This window comes from Nicotiana tabacum, chromosome 9, assembly GCF_000715075.1.
Source record: "Nicotiana tabacum cultivar K326 chromosome 9, ASM71507v2, whole genome shotgun sequence".
Lineage (NCBI taxonomy): Eukaryota > Viridiplantae > Streptophyta > Magnoliopsida > Solanales > Solanaceae > Nicotiana > Nicotiana tabacum.
This window is the reverse complement of record NC_134088.1, coordinates 66,772,481-66,799,501: the sequence shown is the minus strand read 5'-3', so window position 1 is coordinate 66,799,501 and position 27,021 is coordinate 66,772,481. Positions and strand designations below refer to the sequence as shown.

General features: G+C 37.4%; 1 protein-coding gene across 1 annotated transcript; it reads left to right on the top strand.

Moving 5' to 3' along the window:
* Positions 1–93: 93 nt before the first annotated feature.
* LOC107808769 (uncharacterized) lies at positions 94–19,780 on the top strand. Its single transcript, XM_016633335.2, has 11 exons — positions 94–464; positions 1,643–1,831; positions 1,962–2,015; positions 4,849–4,959; positions 6,709–6,771; positions 6,915–7,169; positions 7,641–7,787; positions 7,886–7,913; positions 9,068–9,138; positions 10,832–10,891; positions 19,330–19,780. Exons 1-11 carry the CDS (start codon positions 255–257, stop codon positions 19,396–19,398), a joined length of 1,257 nt encoding a protein of 418 aa, XP_016488821.1. The 5' UTR covers positions 94–254; the 3' UTR covers positions 19,399–19,780.
* Positions 19,781–27,021: the final 7,241 nt, after the last annotated feature.

Genomic DNA, 27,021 nt, shown 5'->3' with positions numbered 1-27,021 from the left:
CCCTTTCTCGTCTATCCAAATATCGTGTACATCAACACGATGCAATCTACAATGCTACGTTATGAAACGATAATAACAACCATCTAGACAACAATATCATACAATAAAATTTAACTAACATGCCAAACAAGCCAAACAAGCTGTGAAGGAACCCGAGACAGATTAGCAGCCCCGCGATAGATAGCCTAAGCCCCAACTCTGCGCGTGTGTCCTCCACTTAAAACAGTTCCTCTCAACAAGCACTTCATTTGGTAATGGCGAGAATGGCTTGCTCTCACCTTCTTCCTTCCATGGCAGTTCCGCTCAAGTCTTCTCTCTTCAATACCTCTTTAAGACTCTCGGAACCCGCGCATCATGTGTTACTCATCAAAAGGCGCTTCTCCGTTGCTAAGATAAGCATGAGTTTGAGAGCCGGCATCGTTGGCCTTCCCAATGTCGGCAAGTCCACGTTGTTTAACGCCGTTGTAAGTTTGTTTGCAGTCTAATCTTTCCTTCACGTGAATGTATACCACATATTTGTTGAAATGCCGCTTATGCAATTGATACTCAGAAACTGGGCGTAGAAGATTAGAAATTGAACTACGAGTACGCGGGTATAATGCGCATAAATACTTGGAAATTTTATTTCCTTAATGTGCTAGATGTTTACTGGAGTTTAGTTACCGGTGCTTCTATCAGAAAGAAATGAAGGTAGATACAGTTAATTGAAAATTGATAGAGGTTCAACTGCCAAACTATAATACCGGTTCCATGATTTGAAGTTTATAGGTTACTACAATGACCTCAAGTTAATATATAATAATAACGGGGTTCATGGTCAAATATTTATAGATATTTAGTGGATTTCTTAATACACACACTATATATATATATGTCACACTATAGAACAGCCTTTACATTGGAAGATTGATTTTGTATATATTCCCAGATGCTCCTCGAGTTTTATTGGTGAGCTGAGCTGAATTGATGTTATTCTATCTGATAAATGCATACTGTATATCTGTATGAATTATTTGCTAGCCAGAGGGATTCTAACTGAGTTTTTGAGTTGATAATTCTGTTACTAGTTCTGCATGCTGGAAAAATTTTATTGCAGAATTTCTGTATTTACTTGCATTCTGTGGATTGCGTGGGTATTAAAGCTAGATACTGATGATTATCTTTATATATAATTGGAGTTCAATATCATAGCTCGAGGAGTTGGGTGTCAGTTCAAGTGTTAAACCAGCAAAATGGTAATTCTAGTGCTGCTTCTTTTTATGGTTGTTGATGTAGATCGCGCTGTCTTAAACTTCAAGTATCTCCGGATCCCTCTAGCATTAACTGATAGAACTGTTTATGCAGTTATTATCAGTGCTATTACTTATATTGATTGCTAATTAGTTGGTCCATATTTGTTCGACAGTTCTTTAATTTTTGTTCGGTAGTAAGTGTCAGTTGCATATGTGCTACTATTAATATGTTACTGTGCTCTATTCTATGTGAATTCCAGTCTGAAAAGCTAACAAATGATAACATATGCTGGAAACTTAATACTGTACTAGTGGAGTTTGCTGTCAGATGACTCCTTTAATTATCTGCTGGTATGTTTGCAGTTGGTCACTTATCCTAATAGCCATTACACACCATTATGTTCTTGCAGGTTGAGAATGGGAAGGCTCAGGCTGCCAATTTTCCATTTTGCACAATTGAGCCAAATGTAGGGATTGTTGCTGTTCCTGATACACGTCTCAATATTCTTTCTGATCTAAGCAAATCCAAACGAGCAGTCCCAGCGTCAATAGAGTTTGTTGATATAGCTGGGCTTGTAAAGGGAGCCAGTCAAGGGGAGGTTTATTCTCAATACCTAAAGTTTCTAGCATCAATTAATATAAGTCAATCTTTTTACTTATTGTATCCTTGCATCGGTGGCTTTATAAATTGAAGATAAGACAATAGCTTTATAAAAATTTCTATGGCAGGGCCTGGGGAATAAGTTCTTGTCGCATATTCGTGAAGTGGACTCTATACTTCAGGTTTTATATACTTTCAAGTGCCTATGTCATTATTATCTATAATCTTGTTCTATGTTGAATTCCTTGTTACTTTTATAGAGCCCACTTCCGTGGAAGTAATGATGAATCTATGTGATTGACATTATTGAAGAATGTGACTCGATCTTGGTATAAAGATGTGAAAAAAAAATGAAAATATAGATCTTGATGTATCCATTTTTGATAATAAATGAACAAATTTCCTTTCCACTAGGCACCATCCTTTTTTTTTTGAGATGGTAACATATTGTATATTATAATAAAATTAGTACATAGGTTATACTGAAACCATATTACAAGTGAGTAGCCAAAAGAAAAAAACTTGGTCCTTAGGCCTAACAAGATTCTAGGACATCGAGGATTGAAACAGTATCTTCTGCGTAGATATGTTTACACCAAAAGCAAAAAAGCAAAACACAATTAAGCTTGATCTTCTGCACATTTCTTCTATCCTCAAAACATTTGGAATTCCTTTCTTTCCAGATTGTCCACCAAATACATGCTGGGAGCCTGGGATAGTTTTCCATTTATCTTTGTCTCTTGCTCCAGTTCCAGCTTCATCTCAACTGAAAAGAACTTCAGTAATCTTACTAGGCATTGTCCAAGCTATGCCCCTGAGATTAATAAAGATCTTCCATAACTGGTCAGTTATCTTGCAATGTAAAAATAGATTGCTAACTGTCTCAACATCTTCTCCACATAAGTGACATCTTGAGCACAATTGAATCCCTCTCTTTATAAGATTGTCTTGTGTCAGAACAACCTCCTTTGCTAGTAACCAAGAAAAACATGCTACCTTATAGGGAATCTTGATTTTCCATATATGGACAAGAGGGGTTGCTCTGATGGTAAGCAACCTCCACTTCCAACCAAGAGGTTGTGAGTTCGAGTCACCCCAAGAGCAAGGTGGGGAGTTCTTGGAGGGAAGGATGCCGAGGGTCTATTGGAAACAACCTCTCTACCTCATGGTAGGGGTAAGGTCTGCGTACACACTACCTTCCCCAGACCCCACTAGTGGGATTATACTGGGTTGTTGTTGTTGTTTGATTTTCCATATATGCTTCCAAGGCCAATTGTTAATCTGCTGGTGAGCTCGATTCAGGATCTTATATGAAGTAAGTGAAATATCATTAACAAAAGGCATCAAGAAGATGCAAAGGTTACAAAAAAACAGAAGGTGTCAACCCAAAATATAACAAACAAAAAATTTATCATAAGACTAAGGATCTGATAAATTCCAAAAAGATTCAGCGTAATAAACGGGGGTAAGATTAACCGAACTAAAAAGATTAACTAAGCATTTGGTTTTAAGTGATTGTTTGGCAGGTGAAATCCTATCAAAGCATCTCTGATTCTTTTCGGTCAATATGCACCACAAAATACAAGCAGGAACCGTCTCCCAGATCCTTTTGACGGTTTTCTCAACTTTCCATGAGCACCAACTCACAAAAGCTTCCCTGACACTACATGGCATAGACCAATACAGACCAAAAAGAGTTAGGAACATGTTCCACATGTCTGTTGCAACTGAGCAGTGAAGGAATAAATGGTTAATTGTATCAGACTTGTAGATGCACATATAACACCTATTAGGTTGTTGAAAATTTCTCCTGATGAGATTGTCCTGTGTTAAGCAAGCACCCTTTAGAGTGATCCAGCTAAAGCAGGTAACTTTTGGTGGCAACTTAGTTATCCAGATTAATTTCCAAGGCTATTGATCAATCATTTCTTTATTGGAGCTCAAGTGGGAGTAGCCTGCTTTGACCGAGTAAGTGCCTTCTTTGTTGTTGCCCCATTTAAGTCTGTCTCTTCTGTGGCTGTTGACTATGTTGTTATGCAGGCTTCCAAGAAGTGAAGCTAGATCTTCTTTCTCCCAATCATTAAGATCCCTTCTTTGGTTTAGTTTTCATGTGTTGTCCTCCCTGTTTTGAGCAATAGTAGAGTCTGGATTGGTTGCAATTAGGAATAATCGTGGATAGACCTCCTTTAGTGTAGTGTGCCCCAACCATTTGTCCTTCCAGAATTGTATGTGTACCCCATTTCCCACCTGCAGTGATGTGTTTCTTGTGAAATCCTCCCGAAGTTTCATGATACTCTTCCACCGCCCAGTTCCATATGGTGTTCTAACCACATTAGTGCAAAAGCCAGCTTCCTCCTGGTTATATCTCCAGTGCCACTTCATAAGCATGCTTTTGTTGTAAAGTGCTCGGTCTTTAACCCCAAGGTCGCCAAGTGTTTTTGGGCATTGTAACTTTGGACCATTTGACTAAGTGGAACTTATGTTCTTTACTGTTACCCTCCCATAGGAAAGATCATCTGAGTTTGTCAAGTTGTTTTTGCACTTTCACTGGGATTGAGAATAGGGACATAAAATAGGTAGGTATACTATCCAAAACACTAAAAGTACTGCTGCTGCCATGATGCCAATCTTTTCTCAAACTTTTCAATGATCACATTCCAGATATCGGTTGCCCTGTGTCTAGCACCCAAAGGGGAGACCTAAGTAGGTAGTAGGAAAGTGTTCCACCAGGCAGCATCCTTTGAAGGATCACTTAATATTGCCATGGTCAGCTTGAGATTGTTTTTTGATAATGATCTGTACTTACTCAATTAGCGTCAAGACAATTTTAAACTTTGTTACTTTCTTTTCTAGACTTAATAATTCCAAATGTATTTGTAGTATGAAAATAAGCATAAATAAATCATTCAAAGGCCTTCTTTTCTCCTTTGAGTTATAAGGCTGATTTTAGAAGAGTAGAGCGTCATACATTTTCTGTTCCTCACTTGCTGGAACTGCTTTTGTGTACTATTTCAGGTGGTACGTTGTTTTGAGGACAATGACATTGTCCATGTGAATGGGAAGGTTGATCCAAAATCTGATATTGATGTAATCAATCTGGAATTAGTATTCTCAGACATGGATCAGGTATTTGTTACAATTCTGCTTTACAGGTACGGTATGCTAATGTATAATCTTTAAAGAAACTGCATGAAAATCTCCCAAACAACTAAGGAAAAAAAAAGCAGTTGCCATTGGGATCCATTTACATTTTTTCTTCCTTCTCTTTTTCCATTATTGTTGTTAACTCCATTCCTTTCTGAAATCAGTTCGGTGGTTCATTCATCACTTAATTTCTGATCTGCAAGGGTAGAGGTTAATAGCATTTGATTTTCATGAAAACTAATGGGTGTTCTTGGCTGTTATACTGACAGCCGACATGACTATCTTTGGTACTGTTGCATGTAGGTTACTTTTTAAATTTGTATTATGAAGAAGTGATAACATCAGTTAAATAAAACGAGTTTGAATGTTTGTCATACAAAATTTGTATCTTGCTTGAGAACAGGGTCATAGTACTAATGATTTAAAATGTTATTGAAACTATAAGTACGGTCATTTATTTTCTGTGTTTGTTGCAGTCAGTGCCAGTTCTAAGTTTCTTTGTCTGATTAACATCATAAATATGATAAGAGAGATGGAAAAATAAAGGAAGACAAGATTATCTACGGTACTGCCGGGTAGGATGAATGCTAGTAATGTAGTTGTTGAGTTATCTATTAGAATTATAAAACCAATGCATATGATGTAGATGTTTCATCTCACAAATTCTTGTACATTCCAGAATGCACATTCAGTAAGTATCATGTGGGTCGGTAAACTGTCAAGTGAATAAGGAAAACTTCTTGATCGTTGGTTGAGGGGAATGATTTCTTAACTAAGCTCTATGCAGAAATTTTAGCTTATCTCTTAATCTGCAATCAAGAAGCTGAGACATTCTTGAAAAGACTAAAAGTAAAACTTCCCCTTCACCCTTTCAGTATGACCTGAAAATAAAACATAAAGTCATGCTTTTGGACCATCTTGTCTATGTAATACATATTTGCCTTCTGAATCGATGGCTGACGTATTTAATGGAACAAAAAGTTAAACAAAAAATTAAATGTTATGGACTCTAATAAATTTTTTCAAAAAGCATTAGTTTCAAAACAGTAAGGGAAATATAATTCTCTTTTTTAAGCACATCAGATGGAGAGGAATTATGTTTCCTATCGTATTTAAGGTCCTCCTGAGATGATGTCTAGAGTTTAGTTGAGAGTGAAGTGAAATACTTAAAAAAATAGATGGTTTATTTGCAATATAACTTATTTTGTTTGGGCTCAGATAGGACAATGTAGGATATAGAAGTATATAGAACAATAAATGATGGGGATGAATGGAATTATTGCGCTTATCTTCGGTTGCTTAATTGAAGAGGCAATCAATTATCCGAGCTCCTCATTTGTCCAACATGAAGTAGGAGTATAGCTCATGCTGGAGGCAGGCTGAAGAATGTTAGGATGACAGCTTGGAGGAAAAAGAGGACATAAAGACCCATGAGCAGTACATCTTTTTATTAAGATGGACAAATAAAGATTCGATCATATGTGCCATCTCAAAAAAAAAAGATTCGATCGTATGTGATAATGATAGTATAGCACGGTACGTGTATATTAATATATAGATTTTTCTGTACCTATGAAGCATGTATGCCTCCAACAGAATGTGCAGAAGACAAAGGGTGTGGATGATAATATTTTCTTTCTTTCTTAGCAGTAATTTTGCTTTCTCCTCGCAACGTTTCTGAGTATGTGAGCCAACTGATGGCACTAAGTTTCATCTTTTACAAGAATGCAGATTGAGAAAAGAATCGAGAAACTCAAAAAAGGCAGAGCTAAAGATTCACAAGCTAAAGTAAAGGTAAACTTATCTTTTCGTTTCTGGGAGATTGGGTAGTTCATCCTTGCAAGGTTCTAAAATGTTAACTGTTGTTTGATTGATATCCCATTTGTAAGTTACAATCGTGCTCTTTGGGATATTTATTTTTGGTATTCTCGTTTCAGGAGGAAGCAGAAAAGTCTGCCTTGGAGAAAATACAACCAGCACTAATGGATGGAAAACCAGCAAGATCAGTATCTTTGTCAGAGTTTGAAAAGGATTCTATTAAGCATCTTTGTCTTCTCACTATGAAGCCTATCATATTTGTGGCAAATGTAGCGGAATCAGAGGTGGCTGAGCCTGAAAATAATCCTCACGTCAAAGAAGTAATAAAAACAGCTTCTGAGTTAAATTCTGGTGTGGTAACAATTTCAGCGCAGGTTTGTTGACATCTTTCAGCAGACTTTTTCCTTTTGTATTTGAATGAATCAAAATTCACGCCTTATTCCATTTCAACCGGAGATCTTCATCCTATTTGCACTATCGTAAACTGCTTTATTGTCATATGTAGTTTTGGTCCTCGCTAGGAGTCTAGAAGCTCTTATGATAAAGTAATATCAGAAGGAAATATGGAATATGTGACATCACTTACCTATGAGTGAAGGGGCGAGAAGCATGAAATGACCATGGAAATCGAGATCTTTTAACCAAACCATTTTAGGGAGAGGACCAGTTATTTACCTGGTTGTTTTCTTTGTTATACATATCCTTTTCTTTTTCGCTTTTTCCACCTTCAGCGAGTAAGAGTTATGATGTGGTAAAATGAATCTAGCTTTCTGCACTTTTAAAAATCTTTTTGGCATCCAAGGGTTACTTCCAGTTGCTACATATTTCTGAGCTTCCAATTTCAGGTTGAATCGGAGCTATCGGAACTTCCTTTAGAAGAGAGAATGGAATATTTAAAATCTCTTGGTGTCGATGAAAGTGGCCTAGGAAATCTTATCAGAGAAACTTATGGTCTCCTAGGGTTGCGTACATACTTCACTTCTGGCGAGAAGGTGAAGCAAATAAAAAAGCTTTACTGACTTTTGATTGTTGGCATAGCTTTTGGTACTATAGTCTATGTGTGTTGAGTTTATTTTCGGGCAATTTGCAGGAAACAAAAGCATGGACCATACTCGAAGGTTTGCACTATATTTGCTCTAGTTTGTTCTTTTCTTAAAGGGGAAAAAAGCGGCTCTGGTCCCTCTCTTATATTACTTCCAATTTTGTTCATTTCTTTTATCTGACTAAGCACATAAAACATCCACTTTTCCTGATTTTGCTTTTAATCCTATGTTAATGGCACTTAACTTAATAGAATATCCTTGTGTTCTTGTCCTTAGTAGCTTTACTTAAATGGCAAATTAGCTTTTCTTTTAACTACCATTGTCTTTTCCTTTTCTTAAAATATTTAGTTTTAATCATTTAAAAGGGGAAAAAGGGAAAGCAAAAAAGTTCTAACCCCGTCATGCTTATCATTTTCATCCCTCCCCCCTCCCCGCAAATTGTCTCTGCAAGTCTCGTTCTTTTCTCTCCATTCAACCAGCAGCCTTCCCACTTATTCTCCCTCTCTGGATGCTGCCTTTTTCTCTCCCTTGGTACTCGTGCAAACAACCATATGCAGCGCTCTTTCCTCTTCTGAGCTCCTCCACGTGGAAGTTTTCTTCTCCCTAGTTCATTTTCTTTTGATGTCGAACTCTTCCTCGTCGTGGGTCAATTTTTTGAAAGATTATTCTGGGATAGTTGTTTAGGTCAATTTTGAAGATAAAATAAGATAAAATTGTATACCAGATTCAACTGTGGATAGAACAAAGCAATGCAACAAGATAGTGAAGGTGAAAGAGAGGCTAATTGTGCTACGACTGCCAGCAACAGAAGCAAGCTAGCACGAGGAGGTTGTTGACGAACATCAACTTTCAAGATGTACAAATATATTTATCTGTTTATCATTTTTCACCAATATTTAATGAAAATGAGAAAGAAAGGCAGCCTTTAATTTTCTGTTAACTGTTGTAGCAGAAGTGCCACACTAGAAAATGGAGGTTTTATGTACTTAAAAATAGAGGGACCAAATTTGGAATTTGCAACAGAGGGAGTAAAACTGTTTTTTCCTCTAAAATTTCTTTTACTGGGAACTTGTAACTGAGTCACTTGTGCTTCTAGAAAAGTGTAAAATTTCCTTTTTAAATAGGGTACGGATTTGAATATCTAACAGGCTCTTGACAGACGACGTGGCATCTAACCCTTCACAATCCTTTATACTAAACATGTTTGTCTAACCATTATGATTACACAGGAATGACTGCGCCCCAAGCAGCTGGGGTTATTCACTCCGATTTTGAAAAGGGCTTCATCAGGGCAGAGATGGTGAGTATCATGTAAAAATGTTGAAGTAGGGCATGTCGTAAGAAACAGTAAACTAAGCTTTGGTCACTGTCCCAAGACATTCATCATGTACGCTGTTTTTGCTTAAGAGGAATACCATATAGTCAATAAAATTTAATAGGCATGCACATAGATCCTACACATTGCAAAGATAAAGATCAAGAGCTTAAAGCTTCACATTGTTTAGACGATGAAGATATGCTGACAATGGTAAAATTTGGATTTCTGGGAATACACATAAACGTGATTGATCTTGAAGACTGGATGTAAGCATTTCTGTGAATAGTCACCTTAGATTGATAGAGTAAGTCAAAGCAAGGTTTCACAAGATAGGTGGAGCTTGATCAAACCGTTTTGTTTGGTCGTATGTGGTTATAAGTGAATTTGAAGAATTGAGTCTATTTTACGGCTGGAAATATATAACTTCTTTGGCATGATTTTAACTTACGAATTATGAGTCTATGGATTTACCCATCTTACCAAACATAGAAGTTTTGTTTAATGTTATTCTGGTGCTGTTAGGGCTTGTTTGTGCATAAAATGATGCCTAAAAGATGTTTAAATAGTACAGTCAGACCTCTCTTTAACAACATCCTTATATAACATCACTTCACTATAAAAGCCAAGTTTTTCCGGAACCAAATATCATGTGCTGTTATAATATATGTTTTCAAAAAATATATGTTTTCAATAACAACAATTCGCTATAATATCCAAAAATATCTGGAACAAACGAGGCTGTTATAAAGAGGTTTGACTGTAGCTGCTAATAGGATGGATCTTAGCTCAACCAATGACGACAAATACGACTCAATCCAAACTAATTGGGTCGGTTATATGAATCCTCAGCACCCACTTATCTCCATTTGAACAAAATAGTAGCGGATATATGAATCCTCAATACCCGGCCTAAAAGACTGGTGGAAAAAGCTCTTTTTGTTGGTCAAGACCTTTTGTTGAACTAAGCAAGTCTGTTTTCTAAAAGAAGTACTTTTCTTCTCATGGATTTCTTCCCGTTCAAGCCGGAAAACCCCCATAGCTATAGCTATCCAAGAGTGAAAGTGAAAGGCTTTCAAGCGGGCGCGGATGCCGTCGAATGGGCTCTTTGCCACAGAATGTGATGTCTTAGCTCAAATAATTTAGGATTTGCACTTGTTTAGTTGTGACTTTGAAGGTTTAGATCCATTACATTGCTAAATGTTTTTTGTGTAATCGCGTGGTTATCTTTTCTCTTGCATTTCAAGTAGCCCAGGAACTCACGCTGTTGGATGTGAGGAACTGTTTAGAGCTATCTTATGAGTGCTTGGAGTTGTTTTGCTCATGGAAATAAGAAGGCTAGAAACTTGACAAAAACTAGATGTTGGAACCATTTCAGCATAGTTGACCATCACCTTCCAACCTCATATGCACACCCAAGCTCGGATGAGCTTGTTGTCAACAATCTCAACCACAACTAACGTAGAACTATAGTAGTCATCGTTAGTTATTTTTAGGTCAGATGAGCCTTGGAAATAAACAGTTTCAATAATTCTGTCATCTAGGTATATTTTTCTGGTCTTAGTATGTTATTAGCCAAGTGTTTTTTCTATTAAGTTTTTGAATGGTTTTCCCTTTACTTATAAAAAAAAGAACTTCTTAAGTTTTTAAGTGGTTTGTTAACTTTGCTTCTTTGCAGGTTGCTTACAATGACTTTGTTTCTGCTGGTTCATTTGCTGCTGCAAGGGAAAAAGGACTTGTAAGTTGGCATTTTCTTATATTCTAAGTTGCACGGACTCTTCGTTTTTGGTGCCGCACCCGTCTCGACACGGGACAGGAGCGGGATACTTCCCAGATTCGGTCAACTAACTTTGGATACTTTGACCTGAGTCCATCGACAAATTTGGGGGGAAATTGAGATTTTGATTTCTCAAAATTAAAAATAAAATAGATTTAAGACATGCGAAATGGCATACCTTCAATATTGTAGTACTTTTGTCTCATATTTGCTGCTTTGTGTTCCAGAAAAAACAAGAATTCAAGGGGTCGTGTTCTGAGTTCGAACTTATAGCTCTATTTTTTATAATTTTGAATTTTTTTAGCCGAATCCCAGCACCCGTATCCATACCTGGATCTGCACCCGAATCTTAAAATTTAGATTTCGCCGAATCCGACACTCGGATCTGTGCCCGTATCGGATGCCCGCACCCGAGTCCGAGCAACTTAGCTGATATTTATGGTTCTTCTTGATAGTGCATCGTTGATTTTTGACAACTTCAAGTGTGGGGAAGTGTATAGAATATCTTTGTAGTATTTGATTGAGACAGTAGTGCAGTTATATAACCCATTTGATAGTCTACCTGAACCAAGTGTATGATTGAAATTTGAAAACCTTGGTGCCTTCTTTTCAATTTCAGATATATCTGAACCCAATAGGGTCCACCCCATGGCCCAAATGTACCCAGATAATTCCTTTAGTACCTGAAATGACTCCAGGAATCAGTTTAAACGTTGGGACTCATGATTGTGGTATAATTTAAAAAATAGATAAATGTTTAAAGTAACAGTATATAAGCTAAATATTTCTATGTTAGCCATTAAAAAACTTTATGAAAGAAAATGCCCCCCATAAATTATCAATTTCACCAATGAAACAGTAGCTCAGACCTTAGCTGAGCTTCAGTGGTGTTGAGCTTCAATGGTGGAGAGGGCTTGACCCTTACGCCATGAGAGAGGACAATGGAGAAGCAAACAAGAAGAATGAACATTCTAGAATATGATTTATTGAATTAGAAGTCTGAGTGGAGAACCCACTATATACACGGATGAGATGAAGAATGGAGAATGGACCAACTAACTAACTGACAGCTGACAACTGGAAGACTTGACTAAGGTTTGACTTATGAGTAAACGACCTTGGAATCAAGATTTGAGAGTTCCAATAGGTTTGTATGGTAATTTTGGACTTGGGCGTATTTTCAGAATTGGATTTGGAGGTTCCTAGAATATTTTTGCCTTATTTGTCGAAAGTTGAAAATTTAAAGATTTGGAATGTTTAACTAACCGTCTCTAACTAACAACTAACTACTCCACTTATCAGCTAATGACTAGACTAAGAAACTAAGTCAGTAAATAGTTAATTAATCTTAACACCCCCCTCAAGTTGGAGGTGTGGTAAACACAGCCAACTTGCCTAATGTGGCACTATGCTTGATTCCAGTTAGAGCTTTAGTCAGAATATCTGCTAGCTGACTGTCTGTCCTGATATGGTGAAGTGAAATCAAGCTTGCCTGCAGTTGATCACGCACAAAGTGACAATCTACTTCTATGTGTTTGGTTCTTTCGTGGAAGACTGGATTCTTGACAATGTGGAGTGCAGATTGACTGTCACAAAACACTGAAATAGGCATGGAAAAAGAGACAGTCAGTTCTTCAAATAATCTGCTCAACCATACCAATTCCCCCACGACTTTCCTTAGAGCTCTATACTCTGCTTCTGCAGAGGACAGAGATATAGTCTCTTGTTTCTTAGACTTCCAGCTGATGGGGCTATTGCCTAGAAGCACCAAATAACCTGTAATGGATCTCCTGGAGTCCGGGCAGGTTGCCCAATCAGAGTCACAATAGGCTTTGACTGTGCAATCTGCATTTTTTGACATGAAGATTCCCAAAGTAGGGTCATTTTTTAGGTATCTGAGTAGATGAAATGCTGCCTTCAAATGAGGCTCTCTGGGCTCTTGCATAAACTGACTTAAATGTTGAACACTATATGCAATGTCCAACGTAGTATTAGTTAGAAAATTCAGTTTGCCTACCAGCTTTCTATAGTAAGTAGGATCTTGCAGGATGGTGCCTTCCCTGGCCTTTAGCTTTATGGTGGGATCTAAGGGTGAAGAACAAAGCCTGTGATCTAAGCAATTGTATTCTTTCAACATGTCCGGTATAAACTTCCTTTGAGATATAATAGCACCATCATCTTTGTACATGACTTCCAAGCCCAGGAAGTAATGCAGTTGGCCCAGGTCTTTGATCTTAAATTGCTCATGTAGGAAAGCCTTTAGTTGCGCAATTTCCTACTGATCAGTCCTAGTAAGTAGCACATCATCCACATATACTGCAACATATACTGAGGATTCTCCATTTCTTTTGTAGAAGAGGAGTAGTCATTTATGGAATGTGTATGGCCCTTTGAACACAAAGCGTCAGTCAACTTTGCATACCACTGTCGACTAGCCTGTTTCAGACCATAGAGAGATTTGTTCAGCTTGCAAACCAGTCCTGGCTTATCTACAACAAGTCCAGGTGGGACTTGCATATACACTTCCTCATTAAGATCCCTATGAAGGAAGGCATTGTTCACATCTAGCTGAGATATAGACCAACCTTTCTTCACTGCTGTGGCTATCAATACTCTCACTGTTGTCATCTTTACCACTGGTGAGAATGTTTCTGTGTAATCAATTCCTGCCTGCTGAGTGTAGCCTTTGACAACCAATCTAGCTTTGAACCTTTCAATACTACCATCAGCTTTATGCTTCACTTTGTAGACCCATTTGCAACCTATTGCTTACTTCCCAGGTGGTAAAGCTACTAGGTCCCAAGTGTGATTGGAGTATAATGCTTCAAACTCTTGTGTCATTGCAGCTTGCCATGCAGGATCAATAGTTGCGTCCTCATATGATGATGGTTCCCTGTCATGACAAACATTTCTCACAAGAATCTGACTGTTAGGAGTTAATAGATCAGAGGCAATATGGTGGTTCATAGAGAACAAGGCATTAAGAGAACTAGGATTTGATTTGAGGTTAGGAAGGGAATGTACGTAGTCTTGCAAATAACTAGGTGGCCTATGTGTTCTTAGAGATTGCCTCAGTTGTGGAGGTTCTACATGGGCAGTGTTTAAAAAAGCGCCCTCTTCCTCGCTTTAAGCGAGAAGCTGCACGCTTCACCCTGCTGAAGCGACTCAGGTGTAGAAAAGCGACCGCTTCCCACTAAAAAGCGAGAAGCGGGAAAGCGATGCGATGTGAAGAAGCGACCGCTTCTGTGTTTTAAAACAGACCCAGCCCTATTTTATTAAAAACGAGGTCTGGTCTTTCATTAAACGAACAAATGCAATGCGACTAGGGTTTTAAAGACACCGGTCGACTTCTTCTTCATCGACTGAAAGCATCAACTTCTTCAACTTCAAGTTCAAACAACAGGTATGTTCTGATTTTTCTCCTCCTTCTTCATTCTCCTCCTTCTTCTTCTTTTCTTCTTTTTCTTTTTCTTTCACTGTTTAAACGTCCAAAAAGCAGCAAAATGCTGGCGAATTATTTTTTTACCTTCGGTTCTTTCTCAGAATTGATGCCAATTTTTAATAGTGAAAGAAAAAATTGCCCAGTTTACTGTCCAGTTTTTTTTCTCCTCTGCCCATTTTTTTTTTTATTTTACCTCTAATTTTTATATCCTTTATTGTTAGTTCTTATTGTCTTTCTTATGTGCTATGTAGTTGTTCTTTTAGTGGCGAAGAAGTTGAAGAAGTTGACGAGCAATATAATAATGATAATGGAATACAAGAAGTTGACAATCTTGTAGAAGAATAAGATGCTCATTTTGTGCTTTAATTGATGCTACTATTTAGTTTTTACATTGAAGTATTGAACATTTGCTTACAATTACATGTGTTGTTTATGTAGTATTTATTTTATTTTATTTATTTTTTAAAATTCCGCTTCACTTCAAAAAAGCGAGCGCTTCGCTTCTCGCTTCTCGCTTTAAGCGAAATGGGGGTTGTCGCTTTTTCTCGCTTCACGCTCTTCACAACACTGTACATGGGATTGTTCAGTGTAATGTTGTGGTGAAAAAGGTAATGGGGAATTGGGTATTATAGAAGGTGATGGGGAGGCAACATGTGTAGGTGACATAGAGTTGGATATGCTGTCATCAGGACTCCTTTGATCATTGAGAGCTTCAGACAGTTGTTGTGTGATGTTTGTGTTACCAGAAGATTGTTCACATAGAGACTTAATGAAGGGAATTGAATGAGGAACACATGGTTGGGAAGATGCATTCATGTTGACTGCAAATGGAAAGATAGACTCATTAAAGACTACATCTCTGGAAACAAGAATCTTCTTAGTGGCTAGACTTAAAACTTTGTACCCCTTTGTGTTGAAATGATAGCCAACAAATACATGTGGTGTTGTTCTTGGTTCAAACTTGTCCCTGTGTGGTTTAGGTACAGTAGGATAGCACAGACAACCAAAACTTTTTAGGTGAGAATACTTTGGCTTCCTTTTATACAATAGCTGATATGGAGTCTGGTTTTTAATAGAGGTAGTCTGTTTATAATGTAGGTGGCACAAAGCACACATTTATCCCAGTATCTTAGGGGCAATTTGGATTGGCAGAGAAGTGCTCTGGCTGTTTCAAGGAGATACTTGTGTTTTCTTTCCACCGCACCATTCTGCTGTGGGGTGTAAGGGCAAGTTCTTTGGTGGATGATACCTTTAGATTGGAATAACATACTTGCTTCTGTGTTGGTGAACTCTAGTCCATTGTCTGTCCTTATGAATTTGACAGTTACAGCAAATTGGTTTTCCACCGGATTAATGAATCCTTTGAGTACTTGGAGGGCATTGCTTTTGCTAGATAAGAGGTGAGTCCAGGTGGACCTACTGAAGTCATCCACCATGGTCATGAAATATTTGTATCTGTCATGTGTAGGGACATGATATGGACCCCATGGATCAACATGTAAAAGCTCAAAAATTCTGTTGGTTGTACTAGTTTTCTGAGGAAATGGAAGTCTTTCTTGTCTGGCCATTGGGCAGATGGTGCAATTGAAAGGTTGTTTGGGAGAAAAGGTTACAGGAATAGAGGAGATGTTTTTCATTTTGATAAAGGGAACATGTCCAAGTCTGTTATGCCACAATACATCCACATTGTCTCCAATACACAAATGAGAAAATACACTAGAAGTTTTAGAGGATGGATTCACAAGAGAAAGTTGTTCTTCAATACTTGCACATGAGCTATTTACAACTGGATAAGAGGGAACACACTTATTGACATGTAATGGCTTATTTACAGTAGAATGAGAAGGACACTGCGTGTTACAAGTGCAACAAGTAAAAAAAGTTGACAGGGTATCAGTGGTCTTTACTGCAAGACCACAGGGCTTGCACTGTTGTTCTTCAAGCAGCTTGGGCACAAGATGTACATCCCATCCTTGACTCTACCAATCACCAGAGGCCTCTTCATTGAAGGGGCCCGCAGTATGCAACTGTGTTTGACAAAGGCAACAAGACAGTTGAGATGAGAGGCCAAGGAGTGAATAGAGATCAAATTTATATCTAAAAGAAGGAACACACATCACTCAGTCTAAAGTGATCTTAGGAGTGAGCACCACACTACCAATCTCTGTCACCTTTACTTTATATCCATTTGGAAGTATAACTAATACTCCCTCTGTTTCAATTTATGTGAACTCATTTGACTGGGCACAAAATTTAAGAAAAGAGAGAAGACTTTTGAACTTGTGGTGTAAAGTGAGACATATATTTTTTGTGTGGCTATAAATCATTCTATAAAGGTAAAATGTTTCCAAATAGGGAAAGAGGTAATCTTTTTGGCACGGACTAAAAAGGAAATATGTTCACATAAATTGAAACGGAGGGAGTAAAGGATAGGGTAAGGTTATTATGCTGGTTAATAGGGATCTGTTAAAAGTCATATTGTTTGATGCCCCTGAATCTATAATCCATGAGTCAGTTTTGTTTTTGAAATATTCACATGACGGTTTACCAAAATCAATAGAGGAAGTGCAAGCTATGATACCCGTAAAGTTCGCTGCTCCAGATGGAATGTTGGTACTATTTGTGCAATCTTTTCCTCCTCCTGATTGAAATTGCTGTAACAGGCTCACTAGCTGGCTATATTCCTCCTTGGTGAGGCTCACATTTTGAACATTAGCATGAGCAGCATAATTCTCATTATCAGCAGGTTGAGTATCTGTGGCTGTCATATATGCATTAGTCATTGCTCTATTTCCTCTATTGAACTTAGTGTTCTGGTTGCCATTGGGATTATGCCCATAGTTGAAATTTTGTCTTGGATTCTGATTGAAGTTGGAAACTTGATTGTGACTTATATTTGGATTCTGATTTTGGCTGAAAATTTGAGGATAGCCATGGAGTTTGTAACATCTCTCTTTTGTATGCCCTGGTCTCTTGCAGTGATCACAGAATGGTCTGTTTCTATTGTTGTGATTGTTTTTGGGAGAGTAATTTGTTTTGAACGACCCTGGTCTGCATGTGTTAGCACTGTGTTAGCACTTAGGGCTGATGACTCAAGGGCCAAATGATTATGAGGCTTGATTTCTCTCTATCTTTCCTCTTGAATCAATAGTGAAAAGGCTTGGGCAATTGTGGGAAGAGGATTCATCATGAGGATACTACCTCGAACCACAATGTATATCTCATTTAGTCCCATAAGGAACTGTATCAACCTCTTGTCCTGTTCAGCTTTATGCATATATTCCTTGGCTCCACACGTGCAATTGCAAGTACAATGAGATCCAGCGATTAGAGTGTTGAGTTCCTCCTATAACTTCTTCATCTTAGTGTAGTAACCAGTAATATCAAGGGCTCCTTGGGATAGATCATTGATTTCCCTTTGAATCTGGTACAATTTTGTTCCATTGGTTTGATCATATCAATCTTCGAGTTCTCTCCACAATTCAACTGAATCTGTCACATACTCAACACTGTCTGCAATTTCCTTAGCTAAGGAGTTCAGGATCCATGAAGTTACCATGTCATCGCACCTTTCCCACAGTCGATACTTTGACGAGTCTGGATCTGGTCTTTTGCATTCTCCGTTGATGAAACCTAGTTTATTTTTCAGTGACAGGGCTTGCATTACACCCCTTCTCCATGATCGATATCCAAAATCATCAAATGGAACAGGAACCAACACTGCTCCGGGATTGTCAGACGGATGCATGTAAAAAGGACTACTAGTATCAATAATTTGCTGGTTATTTAGGGGATTCAGCCATGGATGGCGTAGACTGTTCATCATCTCCGACGGTAGTCATCTCGTACAGTGTGTAATTTCTAAGTAATTGAAGACTAGAAAGTTGTAACTACAAATTTGGGAATCTGACAGTGAACATAGTATGATTTTCCAAAAATTACGACTTAAAAATCGATTGAAAAAAAACTTGCATGTGTGCAATCTAATCGAAATCGAGATTAATGGATTTAGGTCTAACAGATTCAGAGGGACAAGTCGAAACCTGTGGTTTGGCTCTGATACCATATCAATTTCACCAATGAAACAGTAGCTCAGACCTTAGCTGAGCTTCAGCGGTGCTAAGATTCAATGGTGGAGAGGGCCTGACCCTTACGCCATGAGAGAGGACAATGGAGAAGCAAACAAGAAGAATGAACATTCTAGAATCTGATTTATTGAATTAGAAGTCTGAGTGGAGAACCCACTATATACATGGATGAGATGAAGAATGGAGAATGGACCAACTAACTAACTGATAGCTGTCAACTACTCCACTAACTAACCGTCTCTAACTAACAGCTAACTATTCCACTTATGAGCTAATGACTAGACTAAGAAACTAAGTAAATAGTTAATTAATCTTAACAATAACCTTGGATATCTATCTTTGGCTTGTGCTTAGCGCCCATAAAATAACCTTAGATATCTATCTATCTTTGGCTTGTAAGCACATTAGCACATCCATGCAGTGGTAACACCAAAATAGCTTCCTGAAGCAAAAAGCTTTGGCGAACACAAGTAAAGACTCCATGTTTTTTTTTGGGTGTTATTTTCTGATTACTATTGATTGGAAAACATTTTGCTGGAGCAAACCTTTTTTTAGTTTTTTTAGTGGACCACTTCATTATCATGTCCGATTCCTTGATATTTGTATAGCTTATGTAATTGGATATTATAGTTGTTACCTGAACTTCTTACTTTGGCTCCAGCACTTCAAAATAAGATGTTAATTGCCTCCCCTACCCCCAAATTCTAAAGAGGCTGCTAAGTCTCATGTAATTGTAAGTATGTAGTTTTTTTTTCACAATGATAATTGCTTGTGTACCAGAATATAAATAGTGCTGTTTTGTGCCTACCGACCCATGCAAACAAAAGGATAGATCAAGCTGGTTACCAGGTTTATCTTTGTGTATGCAGTTGAGGTTAGAGGGGAAAGATTATGTTGTGCAAGAAGGAGATATAATGCTGTTTCGGTTCAACGTCTAATTGTAACACAACTGGTGAAGGAGATGTCACGAATTTTTATGATGCCCGCGGTTGTTCTGAACCATTCAGGTTTCTGAGACAGCAGATTTTGCTACGGAATCAGAGTTTTTTGTCGTGAAGCCTATATTTTATGAGCTGGCCAGGTTTGTGAATTTTTAAGGCACTGCAAGTGGTGCTGATAGATATATGATTTTTTTCTCAGCCGCTACAAATCTCAATTTGGATTGTCATGTAACATTCAATGTCCATAGGTCTTTCGACTTGTGTAATATTGTTGTAATTCATTCACTCCTTACCACCCTCCCATACGCCTTAGATGGGCAATTGCATATGTTTAAAAATAAACGGAAAGAAGAAGATTCAAAAGTAGAATTTTTCGTCATTTGATGGGTTGCGAATTGTCCAGCAGTCGGTGAATTCTTATAATTTTATAGCTTGAAAGCTTTAGCTGCATGGTTGATGGAGATACTTGGATTTTCTATTTGCGCATTTTCCTTCTTGATTTCATTTCTGTGTGAGAGGGGACTAAAGATGTCTGTGGTGCTATGTAATTCTATTTCATGAGATTTTGTTCTTTCCCCCACCATAGTATGACGCAATAGAGTTCAAAGAAATACTAAATGTAGACAGCAGAATAGATCGTGCTTGACTTTCTGCCTTCCCGGTTGCTATTACTATTTTCCATTAGAATGTGCTAGTTTTCGCCCTGGGCAATTCTAAACACCATTTGATTTGCTCGCCCTGGGCAATTTTAAACACCATTTGATTTGCTCTTGCACTGTGGCAATTCTTAACACCATTTGATTTGCTCTTGCACTGTGGCAACTTACAAAAAACAGAAATTGCCAGTTGTAGTCTTGCTTGGAAGCTAAGATGGAAGGGTCCTGTTTCCCTTCTACCAACATTGCGCAGGTAAGGCGTTCCTATTCTTTTTTGTGGTCTGCTCACCATCTATTAGATAATCAGATAACAATGACATTCTGTAGGTGGAATGGAACTTCATCTGAAGTTTATTGCTTTATGTAGGCATGTTTGATTCCCCCATTTAGTGATTCGTTTATCTAACTACAAAGACATCATGACAATGATTATAGGGTATGATAGAATTGTCTGTCCTAAACGACGCGATTTTACAATTGCAGATGCTGCCTTTTGTTGTGATGTCTATTAATTGTCCATGTGGTTGTCTTACCAGCAAATGCTTCGGCATTAGTTAGAAAGAGACCTGGAAAAAGAAAACGACAGGACAATATCTAGTGCTAATAGTTCTTTTCCTAGGATATGATGCATATCGTTAGACTTAAAAAAATAGAATGGCGCGGAGTTATAGAACCGACAAAGATATTGAAAAAATGTAGATATCCGGTGCAGGAATTACGCATGAAAGCACTAACGATATAAATATACATAATCGTCCAGCCACGTGGATGTACATTTGTTAAAACCCATAGGCACTTTAGTGCCTGTTTATTGTTAAAATTTCAGGGTGTATCTTTCTAAGATCTGTTTGTTGCCCACTGAAACAATCAGGTTCGACCGTTCAAGTTTAACCATTTTGAGAGTCAGAAACCTAATTGTGATTTTTTTGTACCGTAGCAATCATAATAGGCAAAGAAAAAAAGAATAGGCACTATTTTATATATAGCGCGGTGAATAACTGAGTTATACCTTAAGGGGTCGGTTAGAGTTATGCATGTATTAGTTATACGTGTATTAGTTATGTATGTATTAGTTATGCAGGAATAAATAATGCATGGATAAGTTACGAAAGGTTGAGTTATGTTGGGATTAGTTATGCGGTAGTTATATAAGGATTAGTAATATAAATGTAATGTGAGTGATATTTATTATTAGCTTACTTTATTTTATTAAAATTGTTAGTATAGTTTAAATATATATTTTTAAACAAAAAAAATACAAGTTTGAATAAAGGGTATTTTTGTCATTTTGTGTTTTAATACAAGTATTACTAATACTTGTATAAGTTATTCCACCTTCTACCCTGCATAAATAATACATAGATTCCCTCATAACTTATACATGTATTAGTTATGCGGAAAAGAAAAATATGAACCAAATATTGTATTAGCAATGCTACATTTTATGTAAAAAAGAGGAAAAAACAACCAAACATTGTATAACTTATGCTAGCTTCTATATGGAGATTATTTTTTCCCCTTCTTTTAACCAAACAATGTATAAAGTTATCCTAGTTTTAATTCATGGATAACTCCTCTTTAATCGGCTACCAAACGACCCCTAACGGCACGTTTGTCCGTTAAGGTATAGCACGGTAAATAACCACGCTATATTTGAACTTAAAATGGACGGGAAGGTATAGCGCGCATATATATGCGCGCTATACCTATATAAAAAAGCATGCCTTCTCCTTCCTTCCCCACAGACGCGACCCCCCCTTCCCATTTTTTATTCCAGCAGCGGTCCCCCCCCCCCCCCCATTTTTAATGAAAAAAGCTCGGTTGGAGCCCACCGGTCCCACAAAAAGTGTAGATTCTCGGTATTGTAGCAAGCTAACATCGTATCTAAGGCGTTATCGCGTAGTGGATTGCTCATTTCGGCTTCAAATCATCAAATATTCAACTTTCAAAAAAATTAAAATCAAGGTATTCTGACTTATTTTTTTGTTAAAACTCATGTATAAAAATGCCTATTAGTTATTTTTTACTGTGTTCTATGTTATTTCGTGATTATTTTGTAATTTAATTAATTTATTATTTTTTATCCGGATTATATTATTAGGGTGCTAAAAAAATTAGTAACATAGAGAAATTGTTAGTTTATGAATAATTAATGTTTTTAGTTGTTATAAAAAAATGATAATTAGGTTTTTTTTTTTACTGTGGTATATGTATTTTCGTGATTGTTTTGTTATTAAATCAATTTGTTATTTTTTATCCGGATTAGATTAATTATGTGCTAAAAGATTAGTAAAATTTATAAATTGTTATTTTAGGAAAAATTAATCTTATTTAGATGTTATTGTTGTACATATATTAATATGTGACTTTAATGTTGTTTAGTTCCCTGTAGTATTATGTTGTGCCCGTAATTTTAATGTAGTACCCGTAATTGTAATGTAGTGCCCTTTAGTGCAGTAAAATATAGTGCCCTTTTGCGTAGTATCTTTGTAGTTATTGAAATTAATTATTTAATTATCTGTTAGCCCCAAAAATATCTGAAAAAAGATGATTGTTCAAATACAAACTCTCTCGAATTCTAGTCAACAAACGTAAGAAAATAACATTAAAAAACAATAATATTTGTCAAACTAAGTATTTTTATATGAATATTTAATAATTAAAGCATGTATAGTTATGAAAATTAATTATTTAATTCTATTATACCCAAAAATAAGTGAATAAGAAAACAAACATATAAAATAATAAACTAACATATAAAATAGTAAACTAACATATAAAATAATAAAGTAACATATAAAATGATAAACCAACATATAAAATAATAAATTAACATATAAAATTATAATATAGAAAATGTATCAATCTAAGTAACAATATAGTAAAAATATTGAATAAATTTTAATATTAAAGATATTGCAATATATTTTAAAGATATTAAGAAATTAAAAAGAAAAATACTTTATTTAATATTATTCAATTTACAGTCATTGTCATGGAGGTTCCACCTGTGCATCCCGGACCTGCATCGCTAGAGCTACTATTGTTACAGGCCGACCATAGGTTTTCATACATATGGGATGGGCAGTGTTTGTCCCAAAAATTCCGCGCCAGACGTATAGACGATTTGTGGGATTTCATTAGGGCCCACCCACTCCATCCTCGTATAGTTAGACGCTTTCAGGATACAGGTTTATACAGGATCACAAAGATCAGCCGGTTGCAGTTCGACTAGGCATTGATCACGGCTATGATAAAGTGGTGGCGACGGGAGACACAACCCGGCAACCAGATGCTTCGACCCGCATTGAATGCTGGACCACTCGTTGAAGATAGTTTCATCTACTCATCGGCTAGGCGACCATCACGGCGTCCGGAAACATCTCCGTGTGCTTCTCCGCATCTATAATCTCCGCATCCATCGCCTCCGGCGGATAATTATGCTTAACGGTTTGGCTTAACGGTTATCGGATTATAAATGTAGTAATCTGCTGGCCATCCAATAAGACAACGGGCGTATTGGTATCAGATTAACAATTATCGAGCGGTTATCGGATGGCTTATCAGCTAAACCAAATAGAAATTTTTTGAACAATCATTCAATCAATACCAAACAGTTTCAAATCAATACCAATTTTTTAATACCATCTAAGATCTAACCAAATGGTATTTTTTTAATTGAAAAGTCTTCAAGACTACTCACACTGTCATACACGTATTAACCAAATTTTTAATACCATCAAGACTACTAATACAGTCATACACATATTAATCATTGAGATTTTGATTTTTCGACTTTCCAGTTTTCAGTTCAAGAGAGAGACGAGACTGACGACTTCTCTGCCTCTGTTGGTTGCAGACAATTGAGAATTAAAAAATAGAAATTAGGAATTTAGCCATTTAGGGTTTTAATAGTACTTTATATACATAGGGGTAAACGTGTAAATATAAAAAATCTTAACGGGTTAACGGTTTATCCGATAAGAAAATTGAGTAATCCGCCCCCCAAACCGTTAAACCGTTAATTATAAAATCTCAATCCGTTCCCCATCTATTACCGCGATAATCCGATACCAATAAGCCAATAAGCTATCGGTTTGGTTCGGTTAATGATTTCGGTTTGGTTTTGAACAGCCCTACTAGAGAGGAAGGGGTGTCCCACGTGGTCGTGGTGGTCGGCGAGGACGGGGTCCCCCGTAAGGGGGTGTTGAGGCACCCATGTAGGATATTAGAGATGATCAACTGGGTGACCACCCCGAGCCACACTATGCTCCTCATGATATGCCGTCATTCAGCCTGCAGCTGTCGCAGGGACTTCGCAGTTGACTGCGTCAACTCCATTATTGATCGGGGGCACGACCATTACGCAACAGGAGGGGGATCAATATTTTCCTGATCGACCAGGGCCATCGACGGTTGCTGAGGATCGTCCGATACGAGAGGTGCATAGTGGGCGACGACTGAGTTACGACTCATCATCAGGGACTGTTGAGGATGTTTCACATACTTCATCTACTCAGTGCACTCCGATGTTGTGACAAAGCAGTGTGTCGCTACTCAGGCACATGTTTGTTTGTATTACTATTATTTCTATTTGTTTTTATCTCATTGATTAGTCATCAGTATCTAAAGCATTTTTATTTTATTTAAGGACATCATCATCGCCCATCATGGAGGACACTTTGTGCGATACTGACATGCCGGAGACGGATGATTTTATTCAGGAGCTCGCCGAGACCATGGTATGACCATTAAATGTTTTTTAGCTAACACGTACGTTAGTAATTTATATTTCATATACTAAAATATCTTATTATTCTGTAGGTTACTGCTAGACCGACGACCGCTTCTACCGAGTCTGCCAGCCTCACCGACGATCATGCTGCAGCGCATCCTCCGATAAAGAGGTGACATGATAAGGATAATCCAGATAGCGTAGTCGGGCGGGATGGAATGCGCCTCAGGCCAGCCAATGCTTTAAAGCATACAGGTTGTGGGACACATTTACATTTATTATTATTTGTATATATGACATTAAATATATAATAGCAACATTATTTATGTTTTACATAATTTGTGCATGTGTTTTTATTTCTCGGGTTATTTATTAATTTAATACTACAACACAAAAAAAATGACAACTTAACATAATTTAAATTCGGTACAATTAATGATAATACATGACACATAAAACATAAAGATAAAATACTACACTCAACACGTCTATGTGTTTGTTTAGTCACTATCGCCCATTATTCTGTGCTTCAACCACTTAAATTTCTCTTCCAACCTATTTTTTCTTCTTCTGTCTCTTTTAGTTTCTCCTTCACTGCCGCAAGTTGTTGTTGTAGTTTAAAGATCTGGAGTTCGTATTCACCTTGTCATATTCCAAACATAGTGCAAACATGATTTGTAGTATAAGTGGTTAATGGGTTCATCATACCATTCTTGAAATCCACATTGATTTTCGTTCTAACAATAGGGATTATAACAGAACACTATTAATTAGTATGTTATATAAAAAATATTAACAAACATTTTTTCCCAAAATAATAACTTACAAGTTGTTGACAGATCCATCGTCTGTGCCCCAGATTGCAATTTGACCAACGTGGCTTCAAAATCGCACATTTGAAAGTTGAAAACAAATATGTGGGTTGTGGGTAAATACATTGGCACCCACAATTGTGAAATGGACACATTCAGTGGGAATCATTTTAACTCGAATGTTGACTTGATTTCTCTTGTCTTAATTCCACACATTGAAGCGTCCATAAGGTACAAGATAAAAGAGTTTATAACATCTGTCCACCAGGTATATAGATGTACCATTACCAAAAAAGGCATTTCTCAGGCGCAAATGTGCGTTTGAAATTTTTTATGGTAACTGGGATAAGTCCTTTGCCTCTCTACCCAGGTGCATGGCCGCATTGCAACACTTTAACCCCGGGACTGTTGTTGAATGGAAGCTTGAGCGGAGTCCGGGAATACAAGAACACATATTTAGATATGTGTTCTGGGCATTTAAACTAGTCATTGATGGTTTTGTGCATTGTCGGTCGGTAATATCCATAGACGACACTCATGTCTATGGAAAGTATGATATTAAGTTGTTGATCGCCGTTGCAGTAGATACTAATGGAAGTATTTTTCGCCTAGCATTTGCTATTTGTGCCAATGAAAGCCAAGAGATATGGACATTTATTTTGAACCACTTGAAGGAGCACGTTGTCAGACAACGTTCAGGTATTTGTCTAATATCTAATCGGCATGGCGATATTTTAAGTTATGTACAGAATTTGCGTGCATGGCAGGAACCGTATGCCTACCATCATTACTATGTGAGGCACCTGAAGACCAACTTTCAGAGGGCTTATCCGAACAAGAACTTGCACGATTTAATGTGGATGGCTGCAACAGATCACCAAGAGTGTAAATTCAGGAGGCAAATGGAATTGATCAGGTAGGAAAACTAAGGAGCCTATAGTTGGTTGATGCGACATGAGCTTGACAAATGGACTTTGCATGCGGATGGTGGCAGAAGATGGGGAATTCTAACTACAAATGTGTCAGTCTTTCAACGGGTTATTGAAGTCTGCACGTGGATTGCTTGTCACTGCCATGGTGCGGATGTCATTCAAGTAGATTGCAGAGAGGTTTATTGAAAGATCTAGAGGTGCATCATCATTGATGGAAATGGGTGTTGAATTTATGCCAATACCAATGAAAAGATTTGAGAAATACAGGAAGCGAGCACAGTGGCATTCATATTTGCAGTATTGCAACGAGAGAAATATTTTTGAAGTTCGCACTGCTATTCATCACAACCGGGGGAATAATACATACACCGTCAATGAAGCCAGAAGGTTATGCTCCTGCGGAAAATAGTCCATCTATCACATGCCGTGCTCATTTGACATGAAGTGCTTTCAACATACAGGTTTCGCGGCAACGAGGTAGGTTG

Coding starts and splice junctions, on each gene's coding strand:
- LOC107808769 (XM_016633335.2), top strand. CDS start 255: ATGGCGAGAATGGCTTGCTCTCACCTTCTTCCTTCCATGGCAGTTCCG. Junction 465..1,642: donor CCACGTTGTTTAACGCCGTT/GTAAGTTTGTTT, acceptor ATGTTCTTGCAG/GTTGAGAATGGGAAGGCTCA. Junction 6,772..6,914: donor ATTCACAAGCTAAAGTAAAG/GTAAACTTATCT, acceptor TTCTCGTTTCAG/GAGGAAGCAGAAAAGTCTGC.